The sequence below is a fragment of the Python bivittatus genome, unplaced genomic scaffold (assembly GCF_059951505.1).
Source record: "Python bivittatus isolate LINGU-HERP-01145 unplaced genomic scaffold, Pbiv_v1 ctg000330_np1212, whole genome shotgun sequence".
In the NCBI taxonomy this organism is placed as follows: Eukaryota; Metazoa; Chordata; class Lepidosauria; order Squamata; family Pythonidae; genus Python; species Python bivittatus.
This window is the reverse complement of record NW_028277058.1, coordinates 13,135,664-13,150,819: the sequence shown is the minus strand read 5'-3', so window position 1 is coordinate 13,150,819 and position 15,156 is coordinate 13,135,664. Positions and strand designations below refer to the sequence as shown.

The 15,156-nt window shown below is 35.3% G+C and overlaps 1 protein-coding gene across 3 annotated transcripts in view; it reads right to left on the bottom strand.

The window, feature by feature from the left end:
• DOCK4 (dedicator of cytokinesis 4) overlaps positions 1-15,156 on the bottom strand; it is a 220,746-nt gene that overhangs the window by 12,782 nt on the left and 192,808 nt on the right. For all 3 annotated transcript variants that reach the window (XM_088141722.1, XM_088141721.1, XM_007426684.4), the window contains exons 38-43: positions 13,887-13,991; positions 8,453-8,594; positions 7,309-7,475; positions 6,110-6,196; positions 2,835-3,011; positions 1,276-1,359 (exon numbers count right to left, since the gene is read on the bottom strand). In XM_088141722.1, coding sequence (XP_087997848.1) covers positions 1,276-1,359; positions 2,835-3,011; positions 6,110-6,196; positions 7,309-7,475; positions 8,453-8,594; positions 13,887-13,991 — 762 coding nt within the window. The remainder of the gene's footprint in view (positions 1-1,275; positions 1,360-2,834; positions 3,012-6,109; positions 6,197-7,308; positions 7,476-8,452; positions 8,595-13,886; positions 13,992-15,156) is intronic.

Below are 15,156 nucleotides of genomic sequence, written 5' to 3'. Positions count from 1 at the left end.
TGAATGAACAATAGTTAGAACCAGTCCTTGAAGTTATGGCTGTTGCCGTGCCCCACAGTCATGTCATCAAAATTTGGGTGCTCAGCCTGTTCACATTTACAACTGCAGCATACAATTAAACTCCCCCATTCACCTATCTCCCTCCCATCTCTGTTCTTTTGGCCACCCTGGACTCCACTGTCCCTGTTACTCCCACTTAACCTTCACCATTTTTTTCCTCCCACTGCTGATGAGGCGCACCTGGCCGAGGCAGCTGCTGGCTCTTTGTGAGGCTTCTGGAAGGCCTTGCACGTCATTGTGGAGGCTGTGCAAGGCCTCAGGAAGATCCAGGTACACCTCCTCAGTAGTAGGAGGAAGAAGATGGCAAAGGTCAGCTGGAGGCAGTGGGAGGCAGCAGGGATAAGGGGTGGTGGAGTGCAGGGCAGCCAAAAGGGCGGTGGGGGGAGATAGGTGAATGGAGGGAGTTGAAGCAGAAGCGAGTGCAGCAAGGCAGGAGAAATGTGAGGTCCTCTCCTAACAACGACGCGGTCCTGACCTAATGACTGCAATCGGGACTACCGGATCTGCTGTCGCTAAGCAGTGCAATCACGTGATTTTTTGCCTAACAACTGCTTCGCTTAGCAGTGGAAGTTCCAGTCCCAATTAGGGTAGTTAAGCAAGGACTACCTGTATTATAAGATCTAATCAGAGTTGTATAGATTTAGTTTCCTCTCTTTTGACAGCAGTGTTAAAGGAGTGCTACTGGCTATTCTGAGCTACAGACAAGGACAATAACCAGATGTGAAATCCAGCACAAACTAGCACATATAATGATAAAATCTAACAATTTTCTAGTTTAAATATTTCATCACCAATTTTAGAGGAATACAGAATTAAAATTACAGAATAATATTGGGAATTACTTAAAATCACAGCCTTATTTCTCCTTTCCTATCTGCCTTAAATCAGATGGAATTTATTTGTTGTTTATCCATACTTCCTTACAATACACTTAAGATTATTATTGCAATGCAATATATTCAGATGTAGAGAGCCAAATCCTATCTGTCTGCCTTATTTCCATTTAGCCAGCTCTTCTTAACATCAAAGAAATAGCCATTTAAAACCCTGATATCAGCAATACTTAGTTTACTTGTTCTTCCTTTTTGTGTCCTTCTGAAATTTTAAAAATCCTCAGTAGAATCTGAATAGGAACTTACTACAGTATAATGCTTTTTCCTCAGTATATGTCAGATTCTAATAGACTGAAAGCAACTTGCTTGAATTTCCTTTTACCTGCTCAAGCATCAGTTCTCTTAAGCATGTGATCTTTTCTCCATCTTCTGGGTGGTTCAGGACATATTCCTTCACAAAGAATGCCTGAATGCAGAATATAATCATCACACAAAGTCATCCATGTTACTTAAACTATGTTGTACACATAGTACATGCATTACAGAAAAATCTAAGCTCTCTAACTTCATATTGACTACTATTTATACCATCTATGGATACACTGAGTGCTATCAATACATCTTTAAATTACTTGAATTATACTAAAACTTGCAAACATTCTTATTACCTTACATGGAATCATGTTCTATGATTATTCAGTTTGAAATCTAGGTAATCTAGCTATAGGTCACTTAAATCAGAGTTATATTATATACCATGGATTGATAAAATGTATATATTGATAAAACAGTGAACAGTTAATATGTTAATAAAACCTACATGAAAGTGGAGGAACTTCACATTTTAGAATTCTCAAAATTAATGCACTTTTGAAAAGATTCATTGGCTTCATGAATAGTATGGGATCTGCAAATTCCTGGATCCACATCTGTAGCAGAATTTAATATCTATTTGCCAGAAGATAAGGGCTCCACATTGTCTTTCAGTGTATTCTCGCCACCCTGACATTTGATTTTGTCCTAAGCCACATGATTAACATTATTATTTATACCTTCCTATAATGTTGCCAATGTATGCAATATACTGCATCACATGGTGATCTACGTAATGGTATGTGGGAATGACCTTGGGAGATAGGGGGAAGAAATGCCGCCAAGGGAAATGTCAGATAACAGAGGGCATATGCATAGCTATATAATGGGCAGAGAAAGAGATTCAGAAGGGACCATCCCTAACTTCTCAGCCTATAAAGGAGATGATGGGAGATTTGTACTTTCAGACTTGCAAGATTCTATTAATGTAGCCTCGAATAAGGTAGTATTAGCATATCTGATCATGTTTCCTGACTGGTCTAACTGGGAAGACTGATACATAACAAAAATAAAAATGTTTAAGTTATTTCACACAGAGAAAAAACCAACAGTAAGAGAAGTATAGTACAATAATGAGAACACTATACTAGAGATGGCAAAATTTGTATTCTCAATATCAGAATATTATTACAACAGAGTTGTTGTGATAATAATGATGGGGAAACAAAATAATTATATACTGTACTTGCTCTGAGCTTCTTAGGGAAAGAATTAAAAAGTGATATAATAAGTATTGCAAGCACAGATTTGAAAATCAATTGAAATGTTAGCCATTCAGTTTCTAAGTATTTGTAGTTAATGTGACGAATAGATCTAAATATAATATTAGCATTTATCTAAATTAGGTTTATGGAACTGGGAGATTAAGAGAATAAGAAGAGTCTTGGACAAGGATAAAGACCCATCTAATTTACTAATTTGGTAAAACCCAATGGCCAACTTGAAGTACCCTGAAAGCTCAAGCTATAAAGCCACAACCCTCTTCTACTATTGCTCCTTAACAACTAATATTTGAGGTACCAAAACAAGAATGCAACCTAACCCAAAGAGGTATGGAAGGACACTTACTTCTTGGTACCTGGCAACTCCCCCATTAACTGCTGCATCAATGACACCATTCAAACACATTGTAAGTGGGTTGATATTCTGCATCTGTCGAGTCTGACACTGACTGATCAATGTCCTCAGCTGCTGGTTTTTATTTTCCAGTACTTCAATAGCATTCTCCAATGGGCTCATTTCTACCTGTACATCATAACAAAAATCACATTAAAAACAAGGTAGGCTGATTTGCACCTGAAAGTCACAAAAAATGCTGATTTTCTCGCTATTTCATAGCTCATTTGTAACTGCCCAGCACTCTGAGAATTTCCTGTTGAAAGGACCAGTATTATTAAAGTGATTGCTCCAAATTCTGACATCCTTGATGGCTTGTAGAATCATGGATGAAACGTATGATTACAAATTGATATAAGTTCTTAAAACCAACATTTAGGAGGAAAAGACCAAATTATTATTTTAGGACATCTGATTATGCATAAATGTTACAGTGAGTACTCTTTTCCTAATCAAAGGAAGTACTTTACATTCAAACACTGTTGTTTTTTTCCCTCTTCGGAACAAACTGTTCACAAGTCAATTCCAATGATATCAATAAGTTTTAAGAGCAAATCATGTGACAGCACAGAAATATGATTTTGGAAAGCCTTTTAGAAACTTTTGCTTCTTCACACAAAGGGCTAAGGTGTGCGTCAAGATTTAGGCATTCAGATAAGCCTGGCCCAACAACAACAACCTCACTTTGGTTAGAAAAACATTTTTTAACATGTATAGCATTGCAGCTTTGAAAGGAACCTCAACTGCATTTGGTGAATATGTTTATAGTCCTATCTGTTGTTCACTTTCTGTGTGAGCAGGTGAATGCTACATGTGGAGTCCTTGGGGTTCTCTGAGCTTGGTTGTTTTCTTGCAAATGTTTCATTACCTGGCTAGGTAACATCCTCAGTGCTAGAATGGAATGGGGTTTGCTCTCTGTTTATATATCATCTCATATATCATCATGCTTACCGCTTATTATTACTTGACGCTTAATACCGTCAAGTATTAAATACTGAAAGCCAACAAGTGTGTTAATTTTCCAATTTGGGCAACTTTGGAATATACATATATAACACCTTTGGTCAGATGGACAGTATTAGGTTGAAATATACTAAAAATCTAAAATCTCTGGAAACAATTTTGTCAGTTAGAAAATTCTGGAACATAATGTCTAATGAAAAAAGATTTGACCCTTTTTCCCATGCCAAATTGACTTTATGGGAAACCCAACTTTAAAAATTGGGAAAAAGATGGTGATATGGAAAAAATGGATGGAAGTGGGGATATTGACTTTGGACCAACTGATGATGAAGATGAATGTTTAACATATTCCGTGTTAAGAGATAAATATCATCTATCAGATGTAACTCAATGGCAATATTTATAGGTACAACATTTGTTAACAACATTGTTTGGACCAGCAGCATTTTCAGCTTCTCAGACACCTGAGATATTAGAACAGCTTGTTAAATCTTTTAAAACTAAAAAACCTATTAGTTTGTATAGCTGTTATCAATAAATCAATTTAATATGCAGATGTTAAGGGATGAGTGGAATAAAGAATTAGAGGTTTCTATTTTGCCTAGACAGTGGGAGAGTGTCTTAACTTCTAGAGCAAGTGTGAATGGACCTCAAACTACGACTTATTCAACAAAAAATAATATTTAGAATTTATGGGACTCTACTACGTCTGTATAGAAAAGGATTGCCAAAAACAGCATTTTGTTGGAGATGTAATAAGGACAATGCCTCTTTAAAGCATGTTTCCACAATGTCCTATATCTACCAAGTTTGGGGATAAAGTAGTGGACTATATAAATATGAGTGTACGACAAAAGCTAAAAATTTCAGAGGATAATATTCTTTTGAACTATATACCTAGTACATGGAATTTGACATCTGAACAACGTAAATGGATTCTCTGTGCCCTTATTATGGCCAAAAGTCTGATATTGCAGCATTGGAAAGATAAATGTATGGCCCCATTTATTCAATGGACTGAAGACCTGATTGCACTTGCCACTTATGAGCGGATTGCCTATAGATGTAGACTTTGTATGGACAGGTATAATGAAATATGGGACTCATTTATACAAAATACAGTAGGTTAAAAAAAATGAGAGTCATATAAATACATTAGAAATATATATGTACCTGAATATTTAGATAAATATAGAATTGAAATTGTTTATTGTATGTATTAGATAAATGTAAAATATGTTTTAAATACTTATTGAATTGAAATTGTTTATTGTTATAATTATATATTAACACTTTTTCTCTTTGTTGTATTTTTTTACTTTTTTTAAACCACTTTCAAGTATTTTTTTCTTCTTTTTGTAATCAAAAATGTTTTAAAAAAACCCAAACCCTAACCACAAATTGAAGGATGGTTAGAGAAACCTTTCCCCAAATAACTTATCCACAACTCCCATCATTACAACCATATGGTCATGTTGAAGTACAGAGGTATGTAATGTTGAACATTTACCTGTAAACAAGATTTATAAAAATAACTCTGATATTTTAATTACTTAGAACCCCCAGATGTTATGAATATATTTTATGTTATTTATTCTCATTATTTGTTTCAATAGCTACTCATAAGCATTCAATGAGTCAAAACCAACTAAGAAATATAATTATGTCATCCTAATTATATAATTACAACTCAAGTGCCAATTCATCAGTGCTTGTAATTAGTGATTATTATTAAATAAATACCTTAAATAAGAATTCCAAAGACCAGAAAATTGTGTAAGGGTGATAAACTCATTCTATGGTTAAGGAGGATTCTGAAAAAAGTTACTGGACAACTTCAGCACTGGAATTAGCATGAGAATATTTGACATTCAGATACTGCAGCAACATATTGAATATTCTATCACATATTGTAGTGCTGGTCAAAGATAAAGGACTATCATATCATACTATATAGCATCACATATTTAAATTTATTTCTAACTGTCTTAGTCATAACTCTTCATATTCAAGTGGTAAAACTGTAATTATTAATTTTTGCATGAGTTTTGAAGCACTAATAATTCTATAAACAAATTTATTTCTTTTCTTTTCTCTCTGTCTTCTGTCTAGTAAGTTCAACATCAAAGATGACCTTTATTGTTATTTGCTGTTTGCTATTCTAATATAAGCAATGTAAAGCAACATTCAAAATATTATAGTTGGCATTCAATATTCTATCAAAATAATGGAGGGTCACCTATTTTCCCCAGCTTTGTACTCACAATTTCACGTTTCTCCACTTCAAACCATCGGGAAATTCCTGGCAAACTCTGTACCAACATCAGTGTTGTTCTCTCTACCCATAAACTCTGAGACAAAAAATAAAACGTCAGTTATGTATTAGATTTTTGGGGTGGGGCATCAAGTGGCGTACCATAAAGTTGAGTCCAGGGTCGTGTATCTACAACAGTTTAAGTATTTAATTTTAAATGGATAAAGAGGTAGAGGGAATGTTTATCAGATTAGTGGATGTTACAAAATTGGGTGGGGTAACAGTTTTCTTGGTAGCAATCCCAAAGTGGTTTGGCACTGCTTTTTTCTGGGACTTTTTTTTTAACATCTCAGTGTAACCTATAGTTAAGTATACTTGATGGACTCCCATCCAAGTACTAACCAGGCCTAACCTGCTTAACTTCCAAGTCCAATCAAAGTTCTCCAAGTGCTTCCACCCGCTGAAATATAAAACTCAGAAGACAGAAATAAAATTTAAAATAATCTTGATAAGTTAAAAAAAATAGGCCAAAAATAACAGAATTCAAAGAATGGCAAAGATGATTAGGGACTCATTCTTTGAAGAAAGTTTGAAGGAACTGGAAGTGCTTAGCATAGTAAAGACCCAGGGAGTGATGGAAACTCTTGGCCTCAGAAAACTCATGATCCACTTTCTTCTAAACATGACAACGTTCATTTGCTTGTCTTAAATTTGAGACAATATATACACTCAAGTCTCAAGTCTCCAGATGACCCTCTTGCTGGTCTGTTTAATACAACTCTGTGTCTTTGATCTCTGTTTGGTAGCTTAGCTTCAAGCCTTTCGTCTCTGCTGGGTACATAGGTTCCTCTTCTTTCTCAATCAGTACTATCAGTTCTTCATCACTACCTCTTGTTCCTATATAAGCTTCTTTAAATATGGCATATGGCATTATCAGGAATGGTTTGGATCCACAACATCCCCAGTATCACACCCAAACTGTTTCTAATCTATGCCATGTGAGGCTGGCATATATTAATTCCCTCTATATGGAGTACAGAAAACCAATCTTCATTTTTCTGAAATAACAGGAAAATAAAAATATGTATTAAACATATACCAAACCCCAGTGAATCATCTAGTCATATTACTTTTCATTCCTATGAATTCTTCTGGGAAAAAATGAAATGAATCAAATACTTATTGATGAGAATTGGGACAATAATTTACCTTGAATTCATTGTCTTTGTCTTTGGTCCCTTTGTGAAATGGCCTGTCATACCGGAATCGCCAGATATGATTTACTTTATAAAAACTTTTGATGTTATCTGGAATGCCTTCTCTTTGCAGTACATCCTGGCTTTCTGGAATTGGTGTCACAGCATAGATTTGCAGATCTATGTATAAAATGTTAAGGACTAAGCTACCACAGCACAAGCAAACAGAAATAGAGGATGCATTTGCTAGATGAGAGAAAGCAAGGTAAATTCTTAGTGTATAAGTGATAAACAAGCAATATTTCTCATCTTATTTGGAATTGTCTAATATTTGAGGCCCTCTATTCACAGGATAGGTCAACTTGACTCCTGGTATGAAAGAACTGCTACCATTATGCACCTGACCAGAAACTAAAATTTGTAAAAGAGAACCTGTCAGACAAGAAGGAAAAGGCATTGTCCTGTGTCACTCCCTCATCTTAGAGTTCTATGTAACCTTTCTGCCTTTAGAATATCTATGAGGACAATATTTAGCCATTAGCCAGTCATTTAAAGTTTAATGATATTACTTATTTTGTATATACTGCATTTCTTATTTTTAGGTGTAAATCATCTTGAGTTTTCATTTTAATCAAAAGGCAACCTGTAACTCAACAAAATAATTTGTTATTATTATTTTCCCCCTTTTCTTTTAAACCATTTTCTGTTAGCACGGCCATGTTGATTGATGATTATGCGCCATCAAGTAATTTTCACCTCCTAGAGACTACATAGATATTCTCCATGACGATCTGTCCCTAACCTGGTCTTTCAGGTCTTCCAACATTGCACACAATGCAATTGTAACTGAGTCTATCCACCTTGCTGCTGGTCATTCTCTTCTTCTCTTTCCTTCTACCTTTCCCTGCATTAGAGCCTTTTCCATGCTGATATTATTTCATTATGTCCATATTTCCATTTTCTTTGTAACATCATGACAAAGCATTTGAGTCTGCTACCAGTATATTCAACTTTCTTTTTTCATTATTAAAGTAAATCCCGATTTGCACTGTGGACTTTAAAAGTGGATATTACAAGCACTGCATCCATTTTAATCATGTTATTATTAAACTAGTAGATATTCATGTGTGTGTCTTTAAAACAAATAATAGGGATACACTGTGCTTCTGCTTGAAATATGGTTTCATCTGGTTGATTGGCATGTTGCATAGCAATGGCGTGTGGGAACTCATTTAACATCCGCTGTTGAAACGCCTCCAGACGCTCATAATCATGTCCTCGGCAAACAAATTCTTTGTTCTGGATAGTAAGAAAGAAAAGAAAGATCTTTCTATGAATAAAAGTGGAGATTTTCCTCTTGTTCTAAGCTTCTTTAGCAATGTCCCTCTTTTGTATCTCTTTCAGAAGAGAATTGTGTCTGCTATTTTCAGTTGCTTTCTATCCCTAGCTATTAGAAATGTAGGGTACAAAAATCCCTACATCTCTATTTTGCAAGAAATAGAGGAAGGTACTGTTGTAAGAGGAAGGTACTGTTGAGACAGAACTGAATAAACTAAAAATGCATCAGAATTAATTCCAAAAATAAAAATAATAGAGTATTTGTAGATATTTGAATTTTGTTTCTATCAAGTATAGTTTTCTCTTTGTTTGTTGTATGCATAACCAGGACCAGTCAGATATCCTTTTTGTTAGACACATACCCAAATTATTGCTTAATCAGGTTCTTACTGAAAGAATTAAAAATTGAAGAGTACCAGCTTAGATGGAAAAGAACTAAATATTTACAATTGCCTCCATATTCAAAATTCTTACTGAAAGAATTAAAAATTGAAGAGTACCAGCTTAGATGGAAAAGAACTAAATATTTATAATTGCCTCCATATTCAAAATCTGGGTGGTCGCCACCATGATTCTCACCCTGTTAGAGAAGTAGGCGTAAATCTCACACAACACAAATTGTAATAATAAAATGAATATTTTTTATAATGTATAATGAGGAATCTCAGGGTTAATATTTTAAAAGCTCTGCACTGTTTTTGTGAGTTTGACTGATAACGTCAGTGGAAAAATTGAACATGTAGTCTGTATTTTCAGGTCTCTCACCCCAGCTCATATGAACAAACAAAGCTATGATAAAAATGTGAAATATGTTTTACTTACAACAAAATTGAGAAGGCAGTCAATTAGTAACACAAACTTAATTAAATAATCACACAAAGAAAATATTCCCAAGTGATTTTACTTATAGCAGTTTACAAGAGTATTCTGATCTTGCTAACCCAACTTTTATTCCAAACCCATTTATGAATCCTTTTTTAAAAAAACAATCCAGAAATATAAGCTTCACTTGAGACGTGGTTTTCCTGTTTATCTTTTCTGCTACCATAGAAACATAAAGCTGCGCAGTTGCAAATAAGATTTCCACACTTTTGATGCTTTTGTACTTCTTAAGTTGGTACTGTGTGGTTACTTTCAAGGGAAACCATCATGAAATCACAGAGAAAAGCACTGTAAACTCTAATGAGGACTGTAGTTTTGATGGAAGAAAGTGTGCAAGGAAACATCAATAGCACATTTTATTTAGATACATTGAATGTAAAATAGAATATATCATATATAGAAATTATTAAATGACTGTGCAGATCAAAGCATTACTGAACATAGAATGAAAATAAGTTTCTTAGCATATACAGGTAGTCCTTGTTTAGTGACTGCCTCAGAGAGTGACTGTTCACAGTTATGATGGCGATGAAAAAGTAACTTTGCAACCAAACCTCATATTTACGAACTTGGTCTGTAAAGCAAAGGAAAGCTGAAGTAAGATCATAAGCACAGTCGCAGTTTCACTTAGGTACTGCTTCACTTAACAACCGAGTTGCCAGTGCCAATTGTGGTCACTAAATGAGGACTATCTGTATAGGTGCCACTGTAGCTATTATGATTTTCAAACCTGTCATAGTAGGAATGTAATAAGTATAGGTAGGTGGGCTGACATGTTCTGTGAATCAAACAATTTATTAGCAGTTTGATTACAGGAGAATTCCTTCCCCATGTTGCTCTCTAAATGGTCTAGCCCAGCAGTTCTCAGTGTGGCCTGCAGACCTTTGGGTGATCTACAAGGTCAAAACTATTTTCAAAATAGTAAGTCATTATTTGCCTTTTTCATTCTCATTCTGTCATGAATGTACAGTGAAGTTTTCCAGAGGCTACATGACGTGCGATGAGATTACTGCTTTGACAGTTAGTGGAATATGTGCATGTATATTCTTGGGTTTTCTAGAATTTTCTAAGGTAGTAGGTTTGTGTTAGATTAACTACTTCTACTGTGCTCTTACTAGCTATACCTGCTATTCAGCTATACCTGCTATAATCTCTGTAACCTCATTATTGTCCAATAAATTGTTATTCTGAAATCCTTGTGCCTACATGGAAACACAAGTACACATTACTGTCTTATTTTATGATAATTTTTAATGAAATCTTTTCTAAAGTTTTCAATTTTATTTAAAACATTATTTTAGAATTTAATAATGTTAAACATTATTAATGCCATTAAGTTATTGTATTTCATTGGTTGGAGAAACACACACAATAGCTGCACAACTGACATGACTGAATGTCTGCTGGATGAAAAGTCAGTAAAAGAAACCATGGTAGTGCCATCTTGCAATGATACAGTAAGTCATCAAATTAAAGATTTAATGCAAACATAAAGACAGAGTGAATATCTTGTGTGCAGAATTGTACTTTTGGCTTACAAATGGATGAATCTACAGACGTTACTGGATTTGCTGTTTTGCTTGTATTCATCCAGTATCAGCATCAACTAATCACAGAAAATATCCAGTATCAACATCAACTAATCACAGAAAATGTTTTATTGCATGGCAACAAAAACAAGTGGTTCTGAAATATTCAAAGTGTTGAATAGCTTTTTTGAATTGCATGGTTCATCTGGAACAACTGTGTTGACATTCGCACTAATAGTGCAAAACCAACTATGGGTAAAACTGCTGGCACCATAGCACAAATCAAGGCAGTGGCACCCAACAGTACTAGTAGTCATTGTATGCTTCATTGCCATGCACTTGCAGTTAAAAAAATGCCAGTTTCACTTAAGAATGTCCTTGATGAAGCAGTAAAAATTATGAATTTTATTAAATCTTATTAAACTCTTGATTACACATATTTGTATCACCAACAGAAGAGAATATATGTAGTTCAGGGTTGAACTGTGGGGTCCTTGGGGTTCTCTGAGCTTGGTTGTTTTCTTGCAGACTTTTCCTTACCTGGTTAGGTAACATCTTCAGTGCTAGCCGGATAATGAAACATCTGCAAGAAAACAACTAAGCTCAGAGAACCCCAAGGACCCCACAATACTTTTATTATTTTGTGTGATGGAATGGGAAGTACCCATAAAGCACTTCTGCTGCATTTCAAAGTACAATGATTGTTCTGAGAAACAGCACTTGTGTTATTGTTTGAATTGTGAAACTTTCTTTATAGAAAACCATTTTACTTGAAAGAATAAATGACATACTATGGTTATTCCGAGTTGGGTATTTGGCAGACATTTTCTTTAAAATAACCAACTGAGCGTGTCACTTCAGGGAAAACAACTGACAGAATTTATTGCCAATGATAAAGTTTGAGCTTTCAAGTGAAAATTAGAATTTTGGAAAAATTGTACCTACCACCATAAGCTGGACAGCTTTCCAATACTGAAAGACTTTCTGATGAGATCAGTGGTGATGTTAAAAAATGTGATTTTTTGATACTGTATAGTGAAATGAGTCAATCTTTGGAATATCTTCATAGCCAATGTTTTCCAAATGACCAGTACATGATGTTACAAAATCATGCATGGGTAAAAAAATCCATTCAAAGTGCACGATAGACCAATGGATTTTAATCTGACAGAGAATAAGTTCATTGATTTTAGATTCCACATTGCAACTAACCTTTAAGAAACTACTAGTTGTTCACTTTTCAAAGAGTATCCATAATTAACTGAAAAGGCTGTTAAAATACTTCTTCCTTTTCCAACTGCATAACTATGTGAAGCCAGATCTTCTTCATATACTTCATAAACTTCAACCAAAACAATATATTGCAACAGACTGAATGCAGAAGCAGATATGAGAATCTGGGTGTCTTCTATTAAGCCAGACATTGAAGAGATTTGTAAAAATATAAAACTCTTCTCATTTTGTTTTAGAAATTATAGTTATTTTTCATTTTAAAAATATGTTATTTATGTTAACATGTAATGGGCTTATTGTTATTTTAAAATGAATGAATGAATGAATGAATGAATGAATGAATATATATATATATTTATTTTAATTCCTGAGTTTTAATTGCTAATATGCTATTTATCAATAGATATAAACCACATAAACAAAATCTTTTTGATGTTCTCAATAATTTTTAAGGATGTAAAGGGGTCCTGAGACTAAAACATTTCAGGCCTATGCTGCCTTCACCTCCTAATCTGGTTAACTATGGAGATTCCTGTAGTTCCTGCATTAGGATTTGCTTGCTGAGGCTGGCTGGACCTTAAGGGCCTAGTATGAATTGTACCCTGGAAACCTCTCCTATTGGGGATAACTGCCTCACCCTATGCTCTACCAGGAAGCCTCCTCACCTTGTGGTTGTTCTTTACTGCCAAACCGCTTTGAATCATAAAATTGTTGAGACCACAAGGATTGTCTAGTCCACCCCTCTTCAATGTATAGGAAAATCAGTTAAACTGATTATATACCATCAAATCATTTTCGACTCCTAGACACCACATAGATAGATTTTCTCCATGATGATCTGTCCCTAACCTGTTCTTTCAAGTCTCCCAACAATGTATTTATCGCCACTGTGACAGAGTCCATCCACTTCGTTGCTGATCGTCCTCTTCTTCTCTCTTCTTCCACCTTTCCCAGCATTAGAGCCTTTTCCAGAGAGATGGTCTTCGCGTAATGTGTCCAAAATAGGATAATTTGAGTCTGGTCATTTGTGCCTCAAGTGAGAACTCTGGGTTGATTTCTTTGATGATCCATCCATTTGTTCTCTTGGCTGTCCACAGTATTCTCAGGAGCCTTCTCCAACACCAAAGTTCAAGGTGTCAATACTCAATGTGCAGGAAAACCAATTAAATTACCCTCTTCTTAAAAACCTCTGGAAATGGAAAACCACAACCTACCTAGGTAGACTTTTTCACAGTTTTATAGATGTTACCACCAGCATGTTTTTCATTATATTGAAATGAAATCTCACCTGTGACATATTCCTATGTTTTTGGGCTAGTTTCTGTGGCAATGAAAAATAGTTCCTAGCCATCTTTTTGTTATTCATGAAAAGACAACGTGAAATAGGATCAATCCTGATGAGGAGCGACATAAATCAAAATACTATAAGCAACTGAATACAAGGAGACAGATGAAAACTTCGAAGTACTGTATGTTTAAATGGTACACACAACTTCTTAAAATGTTGGACCTAGTTTTTACCCGTAAAGGGATGCTATGTTCTAGCAGTATTGGCCTAACATTGTCATGCATGATAACTTTTGTGGGGAAAAAACCCATCCATACTCACTCGCAAGAAAAATGGAAACTTCTTCCCATAAAATCCAACTCTGAAAAACTCAGGCTCCAAACGTTGCTGATCCATAATTTTATCATATAAAGAAGCTTCCATCACCTATATGGATTTAAATGAATAAATAATTGAGAAAGAAGGACATTTTGTCTTACTAATCAAAACAGCAAAAACAAGAAATATAATACAATTATGATCTCACGTAGATATCAAAAAATGATTTAAATCATATGGTTACATAAAAATGTACTAGAGAAAGTTTTGGATTTGTCAAAAGAAACAGCACTCGTTTGGCTCCTCCTTTATCCTTTTCTCTTTTGATTTGTATTCTTTTTCAATTATACACTTTTATTTTATTTATTTATTTACAAATTTATATATGCTGCCCATCTCACTGTACAAGGTATATTATACTGCTATGCAGATTCAAAGGTTCAGATGAAGCACTCCTCCAAAGCTATTTCACAATGCACTATGGCATAATAGCAAAGTGTAACAATCATGTTGCTTCACTTTGTTCTGTTTTGCAAAGCTGCTGGAAAAGCAGAGGAGATGCTGCTGACCTATTCCAGACCGTCTGCCAAAAGCTCTGGTGAGCTGTCTAGAAGCACTGAGTGTTGCATCCTCTGGTATACTTGCCAAAGGAGGAGGCAAAAAAGTGCCATCACTGAAATCTTTGGCAACTGCTTCACAGCACATGCTAGTCACCGCCTCCAGGATGCTTATGCAGAAACTTTCAGCATGTACTACAGAGGATGTGCCATTCACCTCCTCCAGACCATTCATTGAAATATTTTGGCGAGCATTGTGGAAGGGACAGCACACACCTCCTCCAACATAGTTTATGTCAATCTTTAGGAAGCTGCGTCAGAAAAAAAATTGGTCTGCCTTCTCTGGCATGAACTTAGTTTGTGTGCATGTGCAATGCCTGCACTGAACTCTGGTTTTGGCAAATGACAGGTAGGACATGGTGAGCAACTTTGAAGAACACATAGTGCTTCAACAAAGCAAATCATGTTGCCTCTTTGTTTCTATGAGAGAATCACATTGCCTCTATTGTACAAATTTGTAACCAAAGTAACTTTGATTGGTTTAATGACTGTGGTCTAGACAAGAGATTTCCTGATGTTTCTCCAGCAACTGTGGCTGGCATCTTCAGAGGCAAGGTAGTCTGCTAGACAGGCCACAGGCAACCAAGCAAAGACTGACTGGGCTACTGTCTTTATAGCCTGGCTATAAAGTCACTAGCTATCAGGTCACTTGTCTA